This window comes from Mercenaria mercenaria, chromosome 15 (genome assembly GCF_021730395.1).
Source record: "Mercenaria mercenaria strain notata chromosome 15, MADL_Memer_1, whole genome shotgun sequence".
Lineage (NCBI taxonomy): Eukaryota > Metazoa > Mollusca > Bivalvia > Venerida > Veneridae > Mercenaria > Mercenaria mercenaria.
In genome coordinates, this window is record NC_069375.1 from 61,931,215 (window position 1) to 61,951,019 (window position 19,805).

The following is a 19,805-nucleotide window of genomic DNA, read 5'->3' on the forward strand; positions in this document are numbered from 1 at the left end:
CTTAAACTCATACGTTTGCATTGATCATTATCGTAACTAAAATCTGTTAAAAATGTCATATGACATTTGAAGGGGATTATTTTCAACGTTTATCTTCATTAAGTTTGTTAACATGCAACCTGTTGAACACGAGAAAATACAGTTAACTCCACAATGCTGAAAGTATAAATTAAAAACTACAGAATTTCAGGTCAGTTAGAAATGAAAAATAATTTGCCTGCGTTATGTTATACGTCGTCGATACAGTTTTCATCGTTATAATTAAATATATTCCAGTCGTACGTTGAGAGAATACCAAAATAACTAGTAAATGGCAAGAATAATTCTATGGCTACACATCAACGTCAGGATTTTATTTGTATGGTTTTCCGGCGTATTGCTTGTGATTTGATATCGGAATAAGGATTTTAGGCTTTAAATCCCTCGAAGTTATCGCAACATCCCTTTTCCTAATTCGTTTATTTGAATGTAATAAACAAAGCAGTTATTTGTATATCGAGAATATTATATGAGTGTCTTTTCATACTGATTTTATTAAACGAGTTAAATGTGAGGCTCTACGGAACACTTCATCAATTAAGTTTAACGAGTTTAATAAGTTTGATATGGAAAGACACAGATATAATATCATTTTTATCAAATTGTAACTTTTCCTGCTGAAACATCCAACTTTCTTCTTACTTTACCTTCTATAGGCTTAGTTTAATCGACCAACGTCTTTAATACTACTATATTCTATTCTATGGGTTTAATACACACCCATCTGCCTTTGTAGTGAAAACAGGGTTTTTATTGTTGTATTCAGTGACCTACGCATTGACTGATCATGACCCATATGCGAAATTGACCTTTTAGTTTCGGTATATGGTTGTACTTAAATTTCAGACTTACCTAGTTGTCCCTCCGAAATGAATAAGTTTCAAACCTAGCTCATTTGTCAACAAGACCATTATTCTGGTAAATGTCTAATCAGGTATTGAATTTGGGCTCTATATAATTTTAAATGCTAAGGACTAAGATGCACAATAAATTGAACACAACAGACATGAGATAACCCATGAAAAACAAAATTATCAGGGGAGGTAATCTAAAGGAATTTTTTGAGAACTTCTGTCACTATATAACTTGTCAATATGCACCTTATTTCTATCGTTTCACACTTTTAAAGCTTAAATTATCAAATTGTATGTACGCTTTTGGAGAAATTGAGGCCTATTACACCATGTTATCCTTAAAAAGTTGATAATAATACCTGCTTATAGAATACACAAGTTGCTCTAAAAACTACTTTTAGAGTCAGTAAATAGTATGTAAATTACCAAGGACGTATGCATGTATATCGTCTTCAAATGACTGCATAATATGTGGATCACCTCTTTATTATTTAATGTAATATACAGTATGCTAAATGCCAATTTGCTACCACACCGTAAATTACAGTATGCACAAAATAGTTTTACATAAAAAGGTTCTGCAACATGTACCTTCGTAGAAACTGTATGATGCAACTTTGTCATCATTGAGCATTTTGAAATACTCAAGGTGGCCTCCAAGATGGCCGCCAAACATGTAACATTGACGTATCTCCTAAATTATAGAAGATTTAGACAGGATTATTAATGTATATATTACTTTTGTTGCTAGAGGTAACAAGATAATATATTTAATATATATTTCAAAGGAAAAAATCTTTTGAAAAATCCAAAATGGCGGTCAAAATGGACGCCAAACTGGAAAATTCCCATGTTTTGCATTAGACACTCTATATGTGCATGTATTCCTATTGTTTATGATTACTTCTAATAAATGAAAATGCTCATAACACTTTCGTAACAAAGAGGTGAATAGAATGGACGTTCATATTCAAAAGCATTACAATTTCAACATAATAGGCCATCTTTTATATTTCCAAACGCTCAATGATGACAAAGTTGCATTACCCAGTTTCTATGAAGGTACATGTTGTAGAAACTTTTCATGTAAAATATTTAGTGTATACTCCAATTTTGGGGTTTTCGGTCGACATATAATGCAAAACGGCTTGGACTATTCATATGTTCAAGCATGTCTGTTTTGCCATTTTCAACAAATTTTAAACAATTTAATTAATAGCCCTCTTATGAAATTTTGCGCGTTTAACAAATGTGGGCAAGGTTGCCCGATTTGCCAATCGTTGCACTAATCGCAAATTGGTTATTTGCGCTAAGCAATTTAAAAAATGCACAGATTGGTTATTTGCGCAAATATTTGCGTAGCTACTGCCAATATGATAACGCAAACAGTAATTATTGCAACGCACTAAACAAAACATTTGGGTATGCTTACACTTAAAATAATGTTGGTAAGCCATAAATATGTGCTTGAGAAATGCATAATGGAAAACACGCTCTTCAAAATTATATCTTTCTGGCGCATTCATTAAACTGAAAACGAAAGAAATCAAATGTTCCGTTTTGTCCGAAAAAAATGCTTTCTTTTCTTCCCTTTGATTTCATTCTGGCTTCTCTTCTTCAAGTGAGACTTTATGTTCTCGTTTTTGTTTTTAAATCTGATGCAATTTTTATGGGTCAGGTTAGACATTAAAAACAAAAATTTGAAATTTTGCAAATCGAAAGGATAAAATCGTCATTTACGACATAAATTGCACTAAAATAAAGCCATCACAAATACAGGCGCAGAGAATAAGAGCGCATATGAGATCATAAAGATTATTCCGACTGTATTGTTGAATGTAACAATATGCATGGAATTTTGTAGAACTATCTTAGGTGATTCTGCATAAATGCATGGTATTGAATAAGTGTCTTTTGTTATTGTAAAATGCGAGTTTCTGTCAAGCATTTTACGATTTTAATAAAATCAATGTGGAAAGATGATTTTGTCTAAAATTTTTGAGGTCTAAATTTAAAAGTTATCACAAATATATTCCTGCTGGGTTTTAGTAGGGGTTGGAGTGTTCTCTCATCCTCGGACCCTTGCATACGCAAAGACACTGTTTTTCAAATAAAAAGGCAAACCAAATAGATATCAATTATTATAACTGATTTTATATTCTAAGCAGTCATTCTTATTAGTCAAAACATGATTCAATAATCAGTGATAAAATTTCACACCGACTCCAGGGCGGAGCCGAAAATACATATTGACATAAAAAAAAAGTGACGCCGTAATAATATTACGTCATAAAAATCTCACGTCGTACACAATGTAAGACCAAAACACTGGAAAAATAATTTACCAATCGTTGCAATTGATTAAAAATTTGATAACTATTTTTGGTGGCTGCTGCCACCAGTGTCAAAAAAAATACTCAGTTTGAGAAATCTTTTCAGTTCTAAAGACAACACAACCAAAAATAGTTCCAAGTTTTCCAGGTAAACAATTATCTACACAACGTGCATAATATGCAAATTGTAAGCTACAATATATGCCTTAATACCATTTTTAATGTAAATTCGGCGGCTAAAATCAATACAAACTGAAGTCAACGTTTTAATTAAAACAACCACGTGTATGAATACAAATATGCAAATTTATGGTCACGTGAATAAACGATGACCTCATGTCACCTGAACTGGAACGATGATATTGATTAGCTATTAGTACTGCCCCAGAGGTCACGTAGCTTATAACGTTGAAAAGGTAGCATATATATATATAGAAACCTAGCCTGGTAATCCAGACTGACAATTCAAAAATGTTTCCGAACCGCAGTGTCACAGGTATAACTCCCGAAATTTAAGGCTTTATTTGATATGTTAGCAATAATCCGCGGCTAAAAATAGAAACGGAATTTCAACGGAAAAGTTTCCAAACATTTCCAGTCCATAGACAATACCAGTTTGTATCTCCGATAGCTTTTCCAGCAAGTTGTAACACTTTTCAAATATGTCAGAACAAACTTAAATGTTCGTCATAGCTATCAAATAGTAAGATATTATATTAATGCAACCCTAAAGATCTAAGAATGTTACTGAATTTTCGACTGCATTGTCTTGTTTTCGTTTCAAGCACGCAAAAATATGACCACATGTTAATTAGGCTATTTATAGAAAATCGATAAACAGCAGTGATGTGGATTTCCTCAGGCGTTGATACTGCCAATTAACACTAATTAGCGCAAATTTAGTGAGATGATTTATGAACAGGACAGTAATTTATGGATATAATTTGAACATGTACAGTTCATCGTTATATCAAGAACAAAATATACTAAAACATGCTTAGCAATACGAGAATGAACAAAAATAAAAGAACATTCAGTTAAAATTCATTCGATATTGTTTGCAATGTGACCTGCCGTGAGAATCAAAGACATGTATGTTTTCTAAATAATATTCCCTCACGGATAATCTTCCTTCAGCAAATGTACAGTATAAGATATTATATGTATGCATAGATACACATGTATTCGGTATAATTTCGTCTGACAAAACACAAATTATCAACGTGGAAACCCACAGGTCGCCCAAGCTGACAAATGTTGCAAGCTCGCTTTGACTAAATGGTGCTACTGTATCACGATTTCCTCAACTTGTAAGCCCGTGAAAGTGGGCGCAGCGATGATACTAATACTCGCCTTTTTGAAAACTGTAGCAAGTCGTCGGATAATAGATTTGACCAACTTAAAAATTGAATTGTTTCAAGACAGATTCTGCTTACTTCAGCTAAATTCATTCGAGTCGCACTATGAGAAAAACAACATAGTGCATTTGTGACCAGCATGGACCCAGATCAAACACTCTGGTCAGGATCCTTGTTGTTCGCTAACGGTTTCTCTAGTTGCAATAGGCTTTGAAAGCTAACAGCATGGATTCTGACCAGACTGCGCGGATGCACAGGCTGGTCTGGATCCATGCTGGTCGCAAACGAACTAAATTGGTTTTCTGATGGTGCATCTCAATAGATCTGGATTGATACAAATATATGTATAAAAATTAAAACGGTTTCGTTTCGCCAGTTACATATTTTTCGACGTTTTTTTTCGGTCTGACTAAAGTTTGTCGGACTTAATGTCCAGCATTTTTGCGAAGCCTGCTGTTATGTCTAGCGAACTTTTGAGTATAACAGATGGAGTGATAATAAATGCACCTCTAAAATACACTGACTGCAGAACTGACATTCTGAGATGCATTTGTGGTGCATGTTTGTGTTGTTTTCTTTCACAAAAGTCTCATGAAAACCACAGCTATCTGATACGGACTTAATCAGTGTGTATAATAATTCATGACATACACTGCCCAAAAGCTTTAAAAAGGAAATCTTAAAAGCTGAATGATTTGGAGAAAAGGCTTGTATTATTTATAAATTCACAAATAATCAAAAAGGATCAAAACTATTCGTTAAAGACTGAATCAGTGTATATGTAAACAATGACTGGCAGTGAAAAAGAATTAATTCTGAAACCAAAACCGAATATTAAAAAATAATGCAAAAAAATGTTCTTATGGTTTATATTAACAATTCCTCAGTTGTCGCTTTCTTTGTAATATTTTAAACATTGATTAACAGCCACCATCAGCGCTTTGAGCGCTTTGATTTTACAAGTGTTGCAATTTAAAGAATAACCATTGTGGCCCTTTAACTTAGATAGGTATATCCTCATAGACAAATCTAACCGAAATATCGGTTTTGGCACCTCCATACTGTATCCAAGATACAACATGAATTGCTCAGTAAATATTTGCTATCGTTGCCTAAACAGGTATTGGCTTAGTCATTGTACTCGGGCTATATCATTATCATGAAAACAAATCTTGCCGAACTAGAAATTAAAGACGCTTGCTACAGTTTCGTAATTTTTTTCTCAATAATAGATTTTGATGAAATGTTTTGTATTAAAAGATCATGTTATGATGTATTGAAAAATGAAATAAAAATACTAGGTCACCAGCTTTGTTTCAAATTAATTTGCCCCTAGATATGGTGCTATTTTAAACATTTTTCAAAATTTCTGTAATCCTAAAATATATTTCAGTAAAGTACAATAATCAGCATAAAATTGATTATCTAAGCATTTTTGTAACGGAAAACAATATATTTATTTGAAACATGCTCAGAGAAATCAAAAGAACATGATTTTGTAAAGAAAGGAATACTTGTTCAGCAGACCCAAGGGCTATTTTTGCATATTTTTGCATATTTTTGTCAGTTGTCAGTTGGTACTTCTGCTATTTTATCCAGTTTCACATAATAGAATTTAATCAAACTCTGCACATACCTTTGGTTATGTCTACCTAATCTAAAACAAAAAGAAAATTGATAGGTCACCATATTAGATTTCGCTTAAATCAAATTACAACGAGGTGGGGTGTGGCGGGCATTTATACAACGCAGGTTGGCACGAATACTCTTTCAGTGTTTGAGCAAATGACTTAGAAATTGTATATATAAAATTATCAAACGGCAGATTTCGTAATAATCGGATTCTAAGGTGTTTCTGAAGCATTTTGATGGCATAGAACGATGAAAGTTTCCGCCTTTTTTTAGCAAAACCTATAGTTTACGAATGTACGGTACGGGTACGGTACGGGATTAGAAACAGCTTTGACTCAATGCAGAGTTGGAGCGTTGGTATAACTAACAGACACCAGTATATGTCGGATTGAAGCAATTTTAACTAAAAGTACTTTAAATGTATATATTTTGTAACCATGGTGATACTTACCCTAACCTTTAGTCAGTATATCATATATTTTGTACATTAAATGCATGCGAACATACAATAATTTGCGATATTTTGCCGTACGCGACATTAGATAATCACTTCCGTGCATGCGCAGAAGACCGCACCAACACTGCAGTGAGCTACATCGAAACCAAATTGGCACGTAGTTGGGGTAAATATCGACCCGTCCGGAAAAACTGTAGCGAGTGCCTTTAAAAGAAATGACTTTTACAGTTACATATTAAGAAGATGAGTCTAATGTCTCCTAAACAAAGATACATACAAGTACAACAGTGAGATCAAATGGCATACAAATCGATTTCAGTGGTATTTCTACACATTTGCGGAATATTCAGAGTTAAGTCTGAATAATGTCTTTTTAACTACACATGTATATTGCTTTACTTTATCTCTTATCAATGACGTGGAATCAAGGCAGGAAATTAAAATTAGTGATAAATTTGGTTCTGAATCAGCCGACCCACTGGTAAAATTGTGTTTCACTGTTTTTAAAACAGAAATGATTCTAATAATGCTTTTAAAGTTACACTTATTTCGTTAAAGAGAGACACATTATTATAGCCGGCGATAAGAGACTACTATTATATTTACCAAACCACATTACTCTGACCCTTTCAGGTTTATACCTACAGATGCATGTATGCCGAATTTAAGCTAATTCCAGTCGTCCCTAACTGCATTCCTTGGTTGTCTAGAGTAAGTAATATTTTTATGTCTTAATTTATTTATATATATACTTTATATAGTAATAAAGAAATGTTTGAATGTTTGAGAAGTTTTTAACATATTCTACATAATAGAACTTATCAAAATCTCTTTAAGCGATCATTCACCACCTTATTGATACTCATCCAACTCTTTTGTACCAAAGGATAACATATCTGCATTTTTGATGCAATTTCCAATTGCGTCAAATGCCATTATACTATTGGAATACAGTTTTGTACTATCCAGATGATGAAGAACATCTTTCGCGTTTTCTCCCTCCTCTTGTTCTACATCATCTAATTTTACCCTTACTGCCATTGGAAGATGACCTACAACAGCTAGCAAATCACATAACAGAAACTGGCTAACTTCAACGGCATGTAAGCACAGTAATTTAAGATGTTGCTGTTTCGAAACCCAGATTGCTAGGCATCTGTCCGATCCAATGTCAACTTCCTGAATAGTTAATTCCGTTAAACATGTGCTTTTACAGAGTATGTCATTCAAAATCTCCGAACTGCTTCTTTCGAAATGTAAATATTTAAGTGAAGGAAGTAAGCTAACGGACCTAAACATGTTGTCGCAATTGCTCACCATTAAATGCTGTAAACTTGAAACCAAAGGAAATGTATCGCTTGAGGTTGCTTCATTCCAGACGTCCTCGAAACCAGAGATACAGACATTGTATAATCGGACTTTCTCAAGGCTACTCGAATTTGTTACAATTTTTGCAAACTGTTCACCTTTAAGGACTGTTTCAAAAATCACCAAACAGCGAAGTTTCTGAAACATGTTTGCTGAAATATCCATATCCGTGAGACATTCTCCCGAAAGTTTAAGAAATTTTAACGAACTTTGATTTTTTCTCACGATGTCTCCCATTATGATATTGTCCACATATTCAGCATCATTACAGACTAGCGTATCTAATTGACTAGCATATACAATGTGTTGTTGTGTATAAAATGGGACTTTTATATCAAAATACACCGACCTTATTTCTCTAAAATCTAGATCACATACCGATAACATGTATTCAGATGTTCCATATCCTAGATAGATATCTCTTAGCGACAGGGGCTCTATCCTGATTCTACACTGGCGGGCTTCTTTTATACAGCGTGACCACATCCGTTGAATTTCAATAACAAACCCTTTGTAAGATGATAAGCCGCAACGATAGTCTTGACAGTTTTCGTCATTGTCAATGATGTTAAGTGTTCTATTCGAAATTGTTTTCAATGCGCTAAAATTGAGCCCGCTTAGAATTCGAAAAACAAGACTCATTCTCAGGATATTTTCTGCTGTGCTACAACAGTCTGAAATTTCGTCTGGGTATATGCTTAAGTAGACGGCAGCAAAATATTCTTGAAATGTCTCATATACGAACGAAATAGTCTTACATCTTTCCGAGACACTCTGTCCGTAACATATTCTCTCTGACAGAATCCCAATATCTACAAACAGTTTCAGTTTGTCTTCAGTCAGTCCATAGTAACAGAGGTTGGTCGTTTCATATATGTAACAAAAACGCCTCTTATATTTATATAAACAAAACGAAAATTCGGCTAGTGGTAAAACTACAGTATCAAAATATCTTTTTACATATTCTTTACCTATAAACATTGTCATCAATGTACCAAAGTGTTCATTTTTTTCGTCACAATTGTCAACATGTGCCAATACATCACGTCTATATGCTTGACCAATAAGACGATCGACGACTGCGCTATAAATTCCAGCGAGAGAAGAATCAAGATTCGACTTGTCGTGCCATAAAGACAGCAATAATTTCGACAGCAAAGGATACTTTTTCAGGTGGTTAAGGTTTTTATCTGTCAAACTGGCGACAAAATTTTCAGAATACCGTCGACGGCATGTTCTTTCATTGAGGTAATGTGACACCAGAAATATGTGTGTGTCTGTATAGTCGGTATCAATTCCTTCAAGCTCAATTATCATGTCAAATTCACCTGATTTAGGCCTGATTGTCGCTAATTTCCATGGGCGAGTGATGTACATTGTTGCATATTTACTCTTCATTTCTCTTAACGGAAGACCTTTTGATATCGTTGGAGATTCCCGACAACCTACAGGTGGCATCCATTCATTTAGATCGTCCAGGATAACTAGACACTTCTCTTCTTCATATTGGAGGAGTTTGTAAAAAGAATCAGAGTATCTGTCGTCAATAAGTTGTTTCAAGATCATTTCTTCTATCGTTGATTCATAATAACAATACTTAAGTGAAATGAAAAATAAAAAGTCTATATCACGAAAATAGTTAAACCAACTGTATACATCTGAATCTTCCGTAACGGGTGACGGTGATGTAGGATCAGGACTTGCAAAACTATTTTCATGAGCTGCACACCATGCGTATACCATTTGACGACATAGTGCCGTTTTCCCCATACCAGCATCAGCTGTTATCAATATGTTTTTCTTCACTATGTTTGTAAGAAACTCTGATGCTTTCAATCTGTATTTTTTCACATCTCCGTAAATATTGTAATATTCGTGCTCGGGAACTTTATAGTCGTCGATACGATCAGTTTTATAAAGCTGTGGAGGCACATACACCTGGTCAACACCAATCTCAACCTCAGGCAGCAGCGGGGAGAGGTCAGTTTTTATGGAGAATTGTTGGTAACGCTCAATGAGATTTGTTTGCATTTCTGAAAGTATAAAAAACAGTAATATGTATTATAACAGACAGATTTGATAGATTAATTATATCAATTAATAAATTGCATCGCAGAATATCAACAAAAAAACTCACATGATGAATTAAACGTCCAAAGTGAAGCTCGAGCATAGGTGAGGGACAAATGATTCGAAGTCAGCGAACCATTCATAGGCCCCTGAAATAAGACTGTTGCCTGTTGAATTTTATCACATTTACAGAAACATAATAAGTATGTCAATGGTAAAATCAAAGAATTATTGGGACGTGGAATACTGCATTTTCTTCACTAAGCTGGGACGAATATTAGATCAAAACAATAGTATTATATTCAAAATATATTTACGTTGTTTATCGTTTGAATAGCTACTCATTCTTCTATGATCTTCTTCGGATGACTTCAGGTCGTCATTCACTCCTTTCCAGCGGTGCTGCATAATGAAAAATACAATGTATAGAATGTTTTTCATCAATTGTTCGCAAAGAATATACGGACAGTTTCGACGGAAATGTAATTAGTCTTTCTTCCAATTCTTAAATTTATTCTTTAAGTTACTCCTACTACAGAAATAATGAGCACGTTCTAAATAGAAAACTTTTTGTCGACTGATACTTAAAATATTCGGAAAAAGTTGTCTCCCTTTGAAAATAAATGCCATTTGTACTTAAAATATTCGGAAAAGTTGTCTCCCTTTGAAAATAAATGCCAATTTTCATGTCAAACAACTCTTTCTTTCTATGATTTGGTGTTGTTTGATTTTTGTTTCTGAAAGCCTAATTCTAAGCCTTAATACATTGGCAATGGTAGACATATAACTGTTGTATTCAATTCTTTAAATAAGTTTGTTAGTGTCGGTTTCCTTATTTATAGAGATAAACAATAGTCATGATGTAGTTTGTGCCGGTGAAACAACTAAATTTTTTTGTTGAAACTGAAAAAGGAAATTTATTAACCAATGACTTTATTAATATGTTCATATTACATATTTCAGGATATACAGCAGGGGTCGAACGTAACGTGTAGTTGTGGAAGCCTTTGTGTGAGGAGCTGTTATTGTGGGAGTCAAAATGGCGGAAAATGACGTTTTCTGTCGAGAATTTTCTGAAAACTTCGTAAGCGTAAGTTTGTTTGCAGTTTTCTTTCAGTTTCAATACGGCCAGCCCAGAGAGCAAAGTTTCTTCTTTAATCGGCAACAATCATTAGCTAAATGGATTTAAGAACAAAAGAAGTTATTAAAGGCACCAGTTTGCTGACCGTAGTAATATTTTGAAAGACCTTCACGTTTTTCTCCATTTTAACGTATCTAAATCCTACTCGTGCCTTTATGTTGTTAACTATGATTAATCACTTGCTAATTAAGAAATTCGTACATTTTTCACGCCCATAAATACATTTATCGCCGATTAGTTTCACTTTATGCATGTTATGTTGTTGTGGGGATGACTTTATGACATTTTCTTTTGTTGTGGGTAAACATTGATGGGAATGCCCTGGATTCAGGTCTGGTGATAATGAGTCAGTGTATTTAATTTATTGAAAAGTGTAAGCTGATTCAAAATTAAGCAGTGTTATGCACATAATATGTATATAATGTATTGTTTTACAAACGGTGAAGAATTCTATCGTGACAATGCTAGGGTCATGGGAAAGGACAGGAGTGTACATGTAATTCATTGATATTGAAACATCTTGTTTTTGTGTCTTTTAATATGCACAGTGTAAACAACACAAACAGAGAGATGATGAATGTATATAATTTAAAGGGGATATGTCTTTATTTTCTGCAAGATGGGCAACATTCTAAATCACGACAGAACAGGTAAACTAGCTCTGTTAAGGCACAAAACAATTTCCAGTAACATGCTAAAAAAACCTAGGGTAGGTAGGTCGGTTTTCTTTCTCTTTTTTTTTCTTTTTTGGTTTTTAGCTCACATAAGCACAGAGTGCTCATGGAGAGCTATTGTGATCACGCTTTGTCCGTCGTCCGTGCGTCAAGTCACCTGTCGTCGACAATTGTGTTTAAACGACATCTCTTCCAAAACCGCTGAATGGATTTTGATAAAACTGGGCACGGATATCTACTATTAAAGATGTTCAAAAGGTTCCGCTTGATTGCACATAGGGGTGTCAGAGCTAAAAAAAGAAATATCTTCAAACGACATCTTCTGCTAAACCGATGATCTGATTTTGAAATAAATTCACACAAATGGACCTTATGTCCCCCACTACTAAGATTGTTCAAATTACATGACTGTATACTGATTTCTCAAAAACAAAACAATTTCCAGTAACATGTAAGGCAAAACAATTTCCAGTAACATGCTAAAAAACCTAGGGTATCATGCTTTGTCCGTCGTCCGTGCGTCAAGTCACCTGTCGTCAACAATTGTGCTTAAACGACATCTCCTCCAAATCCGCTGAATGGATTTTGATAAAACTGGGCACGGATATCTACTATTAAAGATGTTCAAAAGATTCCGCTTGATTGCACATAGGGGTGTCAGAGCTAAAAAAAGAAAAATCTTCAAACGACATCTTCTGCTAAACCGATGATTTGATTTTGAAATGATTTCAAACAAATGGACCTTATGTCCCCCTCTACTAAGATTGCTCAAATTACATGACTGTATACTGATTTCTCAAAAACGTGGCCGCCATAGGGCGTGGTCATTTACCCTATATGTATATAGAGGAATCTTTAAAAAAATCTTCTTGATTGAAACTGCTACCCAGACTTTAAAATAATTTAAAACAAATGGTCCTTATGTGTCCCTTTACCAATATTGTTCAGATTATACCGATTCGTCAAAAAATATGGCCGCCAGGGGGCGTTGTCACTTTTCCCTATATATGTATATAGCGGAAAATTAAATTACTTCTTGTGAGAAACTGCTGGCCCGGTTTTAAAACAATTTACACATAATTCTACTTGTGGAAAATACTTTTTATGATAAAAACCGATGCGGTGAATCCGATGATCAAATAATCAATTTGGTGTGGCCTGATTCTTAAAATCTTCCTGCTAGATGTTTAAAGGTCAAGCCAGAACAGTTAAAAAGTGTAAGAAGTAATAATGTCGGAAGAACTTATTTGAAAACGTTTTCTTTATAAAGTTACGGTTACACACAGACACACGGTTACATAGTTATCTTTTCCGTCTTCTAAAGATTGCAAAACTTTTAACACATTAATATAATTATGTCTTCTAAAGTGATTGCTTTAAACAGATTTAAATTTACTAAATATAGACATATCCCCTTCAAAACATATAATATTCATCAGTCCTCTGTTTTGTTTACACTGTGCATATTAAAACGTCAAAAGACAAAAAAAATAGATTTTTTTTTCAATCTCAGTGAGTTACATATACATTCATGTCCTTTTCCATGGTCCCAGCACTGTCACGGGAGAATTTTTCAGTCAGTAAAAAAAGAAATACATTATATACATATTATGTGCATAACACTTCTTAATTTTGAATCAGCTTACACTTTTCAGTAATACACAGACTCATTATCGCCAGACTTGAACCCAGGACCTTCCCATCAATGTTTACCCACAACAAAAATTGTCATAAAGTCATCCCCACAACAACATAACATGCATAAAGTGAAAATAATCGGTGATAAATGTATTTATGAGCGTGAAATTTGGATGAATTTCTTAATTAGCAAGTGATTAATCATAGTTAACAACAGAAAGGCATGAGTAGGATTTAGATACGTTAAAGTGAAAAAGAAATATCACTCCAATCAGCCAACTGGTGCCTTCAATAACTTTTTTGTTCTTAAATCCTTTTAACTCATGATTGGTGCCGATTAAAGCAAACACATTTTTTTTATTTAATGTCGCACCGGCACATGATAAATCATGTGGCGACTTTCCAGCTTTAATGGTGGAGGAAGACCCCAGGTGCCCCTCCGTGCATTATTTCATCACCGACCTTCCGTAAGCCAGCTGGAAAGCTTCCTCGCATAAAGAATTCAACGCCCCGAGTGAGGCTCGAACCAATATCGATGAGGGGCAAGTGATTTGAAGTCAGCGACCTTAACCACTCGGCCACGGAAGTCCCTTAGCTCTCTGGACTGGCCATATTGAAATTAAAAGAAAACTGCAAACAAAGATAAACTTACGTTTTCAGAAAATTCTCGCCAAAAAAAAATTTCCGCCTTTTTGACTCCTACAACAACAGCTCCTCACATAAAGGCTCCCACAAAGTTACAACACTTTACGTTCGACCACCTCTGCAGGGATATGCTTTCTGAATTACACATACACGCAAGTCATGAGAAAAAATATTTTTGATATTTATAATTCATTTATGATTATGCAAAAATATAAAGTAATTATGATGTTAAGGTATTAGGCCCATAATAGGGTATCTCCTTTTTGAAGAGTACTCAATTTCTACATAATCCTACTTTGACAGCAATTTTCAGGGGGGCGTAGGTTCAAGCCTCACTGGGACCAAGTTTTTACTTCTTTCAAGACTTGTTATTGATTTATTGTACAAAAGTGGAAAATATTCATTTGATAAGTGATTTCTTGCTGTTCAAAGTGAACTTACCTCTGAAATAGAAGTAGTACAGTTAGACATCTTTAAAAATACCGAGTTACGTGCGGTAAAAGTTCTCAATTTTGCCTTCATTCTTAGATTACATATTGTGGAAGAAATGTAGGTAGGTTTTACCTCTGCCCCACAGTTAAATTTAAATGAAGTGAGCAAAATTCAAAACAGACCCGCATGATTCGACCTTAATTTTTCAATGTTGGAGATAGAAATCTGTCTCATTAAATCCGTTTACTTGAGGCACCCTAGAAAAAATGATACTGACACTTTTATTTCTTAGTTTTATAATTGCTTAGGATAGTTTGATGATTCTTTCATAAAAAATAATGGTATAATGAATTCTCTGCAAACGTTTTGGATAAAGGCCGCCACTTTGAAATTTGTCTCTATTTGAGCTTGAGGAAATACAATAAATAACACAAAATTTATAAAAACGGCACGGTAAAAGTTTTTAAAAATTTGCAACAAAGTGCGAAGCATGGTCAACTGTAAGAATATACCAAGCAAATGCCATTTTTTAAACATTACTATTAGGGGCCTAATACCTTAAGTTGCCTCTTACCGGTCTGTTCTCTTTTCTTTTCTCTTTTTCAATCAAACCCATCTTAATTTGCATCTCTGAACTTTTTGTGTTTGTTCGTAATTCTGCTTCACGCTCAGTACCGGCTGTGTGTTGGAACCAAGTATAACTCTCCGCGACAGTTACGAAATTATCGGTTAATGTAAGGCAAGATGGCACTGTTTGTGTTTTCATGTGTACAGATTCTTTATTGGAATTCACCGAACAACTTAGCTTTGTCCTATTTATTTCTTCAGTTGTTAATTCTTTTATTTGATTTCTAAGTTCTTCCGTGTAGTCTCTCAACCCATCCATGACATTAGCTTCAGTTGAACGAATCCTGCAAACAGCATCGTGTGTCATTTCCTCGATAGCTTTTAAAGTTTCCTCTCTTACCTCTAATTCATCTTCAAAGCTGATGTGGCATTGTACGTTTTTGAGCTTAAGAAAAGAGGATTAAGGTACGATTAAGTAAGTAATGTCAACCCACGCTTACTTTATATATAATTTATCTTAAGTTTCTTACTATAAAACAATGTTTACGCAAAAAGAATATATTTATATGTTTGTTCCAAAAATAGCACCATATCTAAAATTAGATAATAAATATGAATCTGAATTATCATCCAACAAGTAGATGACAACTATCAAACTGATAAAAGAATACAATGTATCGCTTCATTTTTCAGTATATCTGTTCCTGTGTGTTTCCATCACGAAATGACAGGTTTCACAATGTTTCCATATATATATTTCTTGGTAAGTTTCAATCTTCGAAAAATATTTAAACCTAAGTCAATCAGAGCTCCATTAAGAAGGATAATCTGGGTAAAAGGTCAACATTACAAGCCAAAGATACCATGAAACGTAACAATACTGTATAACAGCATATACATGTATGAATGTAAACCTAATGGACATATTAGTGAGTAGGTTATAGGAAAAAAGATGTTTCCTTTTGTGAAGAAAGCCCCAAACTTTGTATGTAACTATTTTGAAATATGCTGAATCCAAAAAAAAAAAAAAGGAGGAGACACGCAGTTCGCTAACCTCAATTAGCTTAAAATGAGGCCCCAAAAAGGGACCTATATTTTATATATTTTAATCATATATTTTTGAAAGCAATGTCCAAAATGTTAATTTAAAACCACAATAAGTAGCTATTATTGACATAATATTTATTTAGTTACATTTTATTTACATTTGATATATGGGACACTAACAAATGGCATAGATGAGGCCTTAAAAGGGGGAAAATTGTTTAAAAATTTCATTTACAGGATGACTTTATTTTTAAGTGTGAATATTATATAACTCAGGTAAACAAAACTAATTTTAGTATTTAATTATATCAAAATATTATTTAAACATTCTTTACGTTTTGAGGTTCATTAAGGGTATTTTATAAAAACAAGTTCACATATACGTAGTACTACATACTGTAATTCATATAATCGATTTTACAGTACTAATACTTACATGGGGTACCGATAGTTCGATTTCCCTATGCATATTATTAAGCTTTCAAAAGAGCAGCTATAGAAGGGGTTATTTTGTGTTTTTCTTGTAATTCAATATCTAATTTAAATTCATGTAAAACGTATGATAAAAAACATAATTTATATGTTTTTCAAGACAGTTAATGACTTCAAGCTAAAGCGTACGATCATCCTAATGCTTTCTTTAAAACAAAAGAAAATGGAATGTGAACTAAATGTATTGTTGTATTTATCATCAATTCATACTATATTCAATACTAATTTATTTGAATTAGATAAAGATTTCAAGTTTTAGAATCAGTCTAAATTCCGCTTTCTTGAAAATAGCACTGGTATTGTATGATAGATGAACCAACAACCTTCCTATTGATCTAACAGTACCTTTACCACTAGACAGTCTCTCTCACTGAACCCCTCCACAGAGCTTATAACTATAAACATTTCTATAGTGCAGTGATTTACTGCAGACACCCTAAGAACGCAAATAGTTACATATAAAATAGTTTAAGATGAAAATATGATACAGAAATAAAGAAGGTCATACCAAATAGAGTTAGATGTAAATTTTTGAAGGTAAAGATTAATCGATTAGTTTATAAACAATGTCTCCTTAAAATATATTAGCCGTCCTAGTTATAATCATAACTGATATGTGCTTTTTGTCCAATACAGTGTTAGGAATACCTATCAGTAGCGCAATTATAAGTCCTAGAATAATTACTTGTTTAGGGTAATGTCCCAAGCATTTTTTGTGAACTTACAGAAGTTGAATTCAGGTTACCCTAAAGAAAAAACTTTTAATTTTAGGCGTAACAACCCTTTCAATATTTAACTAAAACTGTAATAGGTTTGCCAGTATTTCACTGTCTAGCACACATGTCTTCAAAATGTCTAAATACACAGGACTGGCTTGGTACATTTATATCTGCCTTTGTATGTATTCTTGTAGTTACATTGATGAGTTTCCTCAAACTTATAGCAGCTAATTATGAAGTGTATTACATAATTAAAGCAAAGTACCAGTTCTCTTGTCCATTTCTAGTTGACAGGATTAGCAATGTCAATGTATGCTATAAATGCCTGTCTACAACCTGCTTGATACAATGATATTTGCTACATACGTGAACATCTCTCAGGGGATGCTTTCAATATGTCTAATTGCTTAAGAAAATATATTCTCTGGCTTCATTTTGATATTTCTGCAAACGTATTGAGACAGTATCACAACAGATAATGCATTATAAAGAATGTTAGCTTTAAGTCTACGTTCTGTCATGTGTCTTTTCCTGTTGGATTTTTGTTTTTATGCCAAAAAGACAGCTTACTACGGAATTAGTCAACATGTACCAGAACTGTTTGAATTTACAGCTAACAACTATCAAACTGTTATACTATAGAAATTAACAGTGTGTATCAGTGTTGGTTGCTCGTGACATTACGCCTTTGTGGTTTTGTTTTATGCATCTACGGCAAACAAATGTGTACCATGTCGCATACCAGTTAGTGCACCACATGTTGTGACTTCAAACTTGTGGAACAATACATGGTCATGTTATGAACACAGGTATCAAGCTGTAAGTCAGTAAATGGTGCCAGATAAAATTCTAGTTCCTAAAGGAAATAGACAGCATGAAAACATCTAAATTACCTGATGTTCACATTTCTAATATTTATATATGAAGCCATGATTGTGGAGAGACATTAAGGTATGGACATACTAAATAGCTGGCCTTCTTTATTCTAGATAAAATTGACAAATTTCAAATGGCTACCGCACAGAGCAGGACCCGTTTTAAATGTCTGCAGCTTACATTTTTATGCCCCTAGCATCTACTGATACGGGAGGCATTATAGTGATTGCCCTGTCCGTCCGTACGAGGTTAACTAAATGGGATCGTTTCGTCTAGCATCAGTACCCCTTACTAGAATGACTTGATACTAATGCAGATGTAACCTATGACCATTCCTTATCTTCAGACATCACCTGACCTCAGTTTGACTTTGACCTTGACCTCATTTTGATCTTAGGTTGCTTTATATGTGCCATCTCTTGATTAACCAAATGGGACCGTTTCGTATAGCATCAATACCCTTTACAAGAATGAATTGATACTTATACATATGTAAACTGTGACCATTCCTCATCTTCAAACATCACCTGACCTCAGTTTGACCTTGACCTTGACCTCGTTTTGGACTTAGGTGCAAAATCTATCGGCAAGGATGCCATTGGGGGCATCAAGCGTTTATTGAACGCAGCTCCTTTTGCATTTTCTTAAAGAAGATTGTCAGTGCTGAAAAAAACATCAAATGGGAGTCATGTACTTCAGTCAAACAAACCAACTACAATATCAACTAAAAATGATACCGCAAATTGTATGACATACATTACCATAATAAATCTGTCATGCTATCATATTATTGCGAAAATGCTTCCTATATGTCAAGGATAGACCTGTTATGTGATTTCAGCAAACAAAATGTAAAAAAGGAAGGAAAAAAGCTCTACAGAGCAAAGAAGGAGGACACTTTGAATGCGCCATTTTGCAACTACCATGATTTTTTCCGCGCCCGTTTTCTATTTAGTGTCTGTATACCTTAATTGTGACCCTTGCATTGCTTAATTCTGTTGAATCTGGATTGACCAGTAATGACACTTGACTTTCATTATTATGTACACTTCATAGAACCAATTAAATGCCAGTGCAATAACACATTCATGTATAAGAAATATAAATTTGTCAACCAAATGTATTAGAGAAGTACTGGGAAACCTGTTACAATTCTTAGATATCTATTGAATGTATGTAAATATCAGTTTCTTTTATTTTATGGGTCTTTGGATGAGTCATTTAATTTGAAAACATGGTTATGTTTATATGATTATACTGTTATGTAACATACAAAAATGATCCATTGAAGGGCCTCTCTTTTTATATAAATCTATTGCCCTAATAAAAATACAGATATATAGGTTAACTCATGGACCTAAACATGTGAATATTTTTTCTTTTTTTTACTCATGTTAAGTTCAGAAATATGATATTTTAACGATTGAAATAAATTAATTTGCCCTTAAAATGTGATTTTTAAC

General features: G+C 33.8%; 1 protein-coding gene across 1 annotated transcript; it reads right to left on the reverse strand.

Moving 5' to 3' along the window:
• Window positions 1–2,915: 2,915 nt before the first annotated feature.
• LOC128546035 (uncharacterized) lies at window positions 2,916–15,649 on the reverse strand. The gene is made up of 3 exons (XM_053525410.1): window positions 15,216–15,649; window positions 10,429–10,513; window positions 2,916–10,074 (listed from the first exon to the last, which is right to left on the reverse strand). The coding sequence occupies exons 1-3, from the start codon at window positions 15,573–15,575 to the stop codon at window positions 7,526–7,528; spliced, it is 2,994 nt and encodes a 997-aa protein (XP_053381385.1). The 5' UTR covers window positions 15,576–15,649; the 3' UTR covers window positions 2,916–7,525.
• Window positions 15,650–19,805: the final 4,156 nt, after the last annotated feature.

Bases quoted from the DNA above. Each gene is read 5' to 3' on its own strand.
- LOC128546035 (XM_053525410.1), bottom strand. From the start codon at position 15,575: ATGACACACGATGCTGTTTGCAGGATTCGTTCAACTGAAGCTAATGTC. The intron at 10,514-15,215 runs GTAAGAGGCAAC...TTCATTATGCAG, and splicing joins AAAGAAAAGAGAACAGACCG to CACCGCTGGAAAGGAGTGAA. The intron at 10,075-10,428 runs GTAAATATATTT...TTATACTTTCAG, and splicing joins CTATTCAAACGATAAACAAC to AAATGCAAACAAATCTCATT.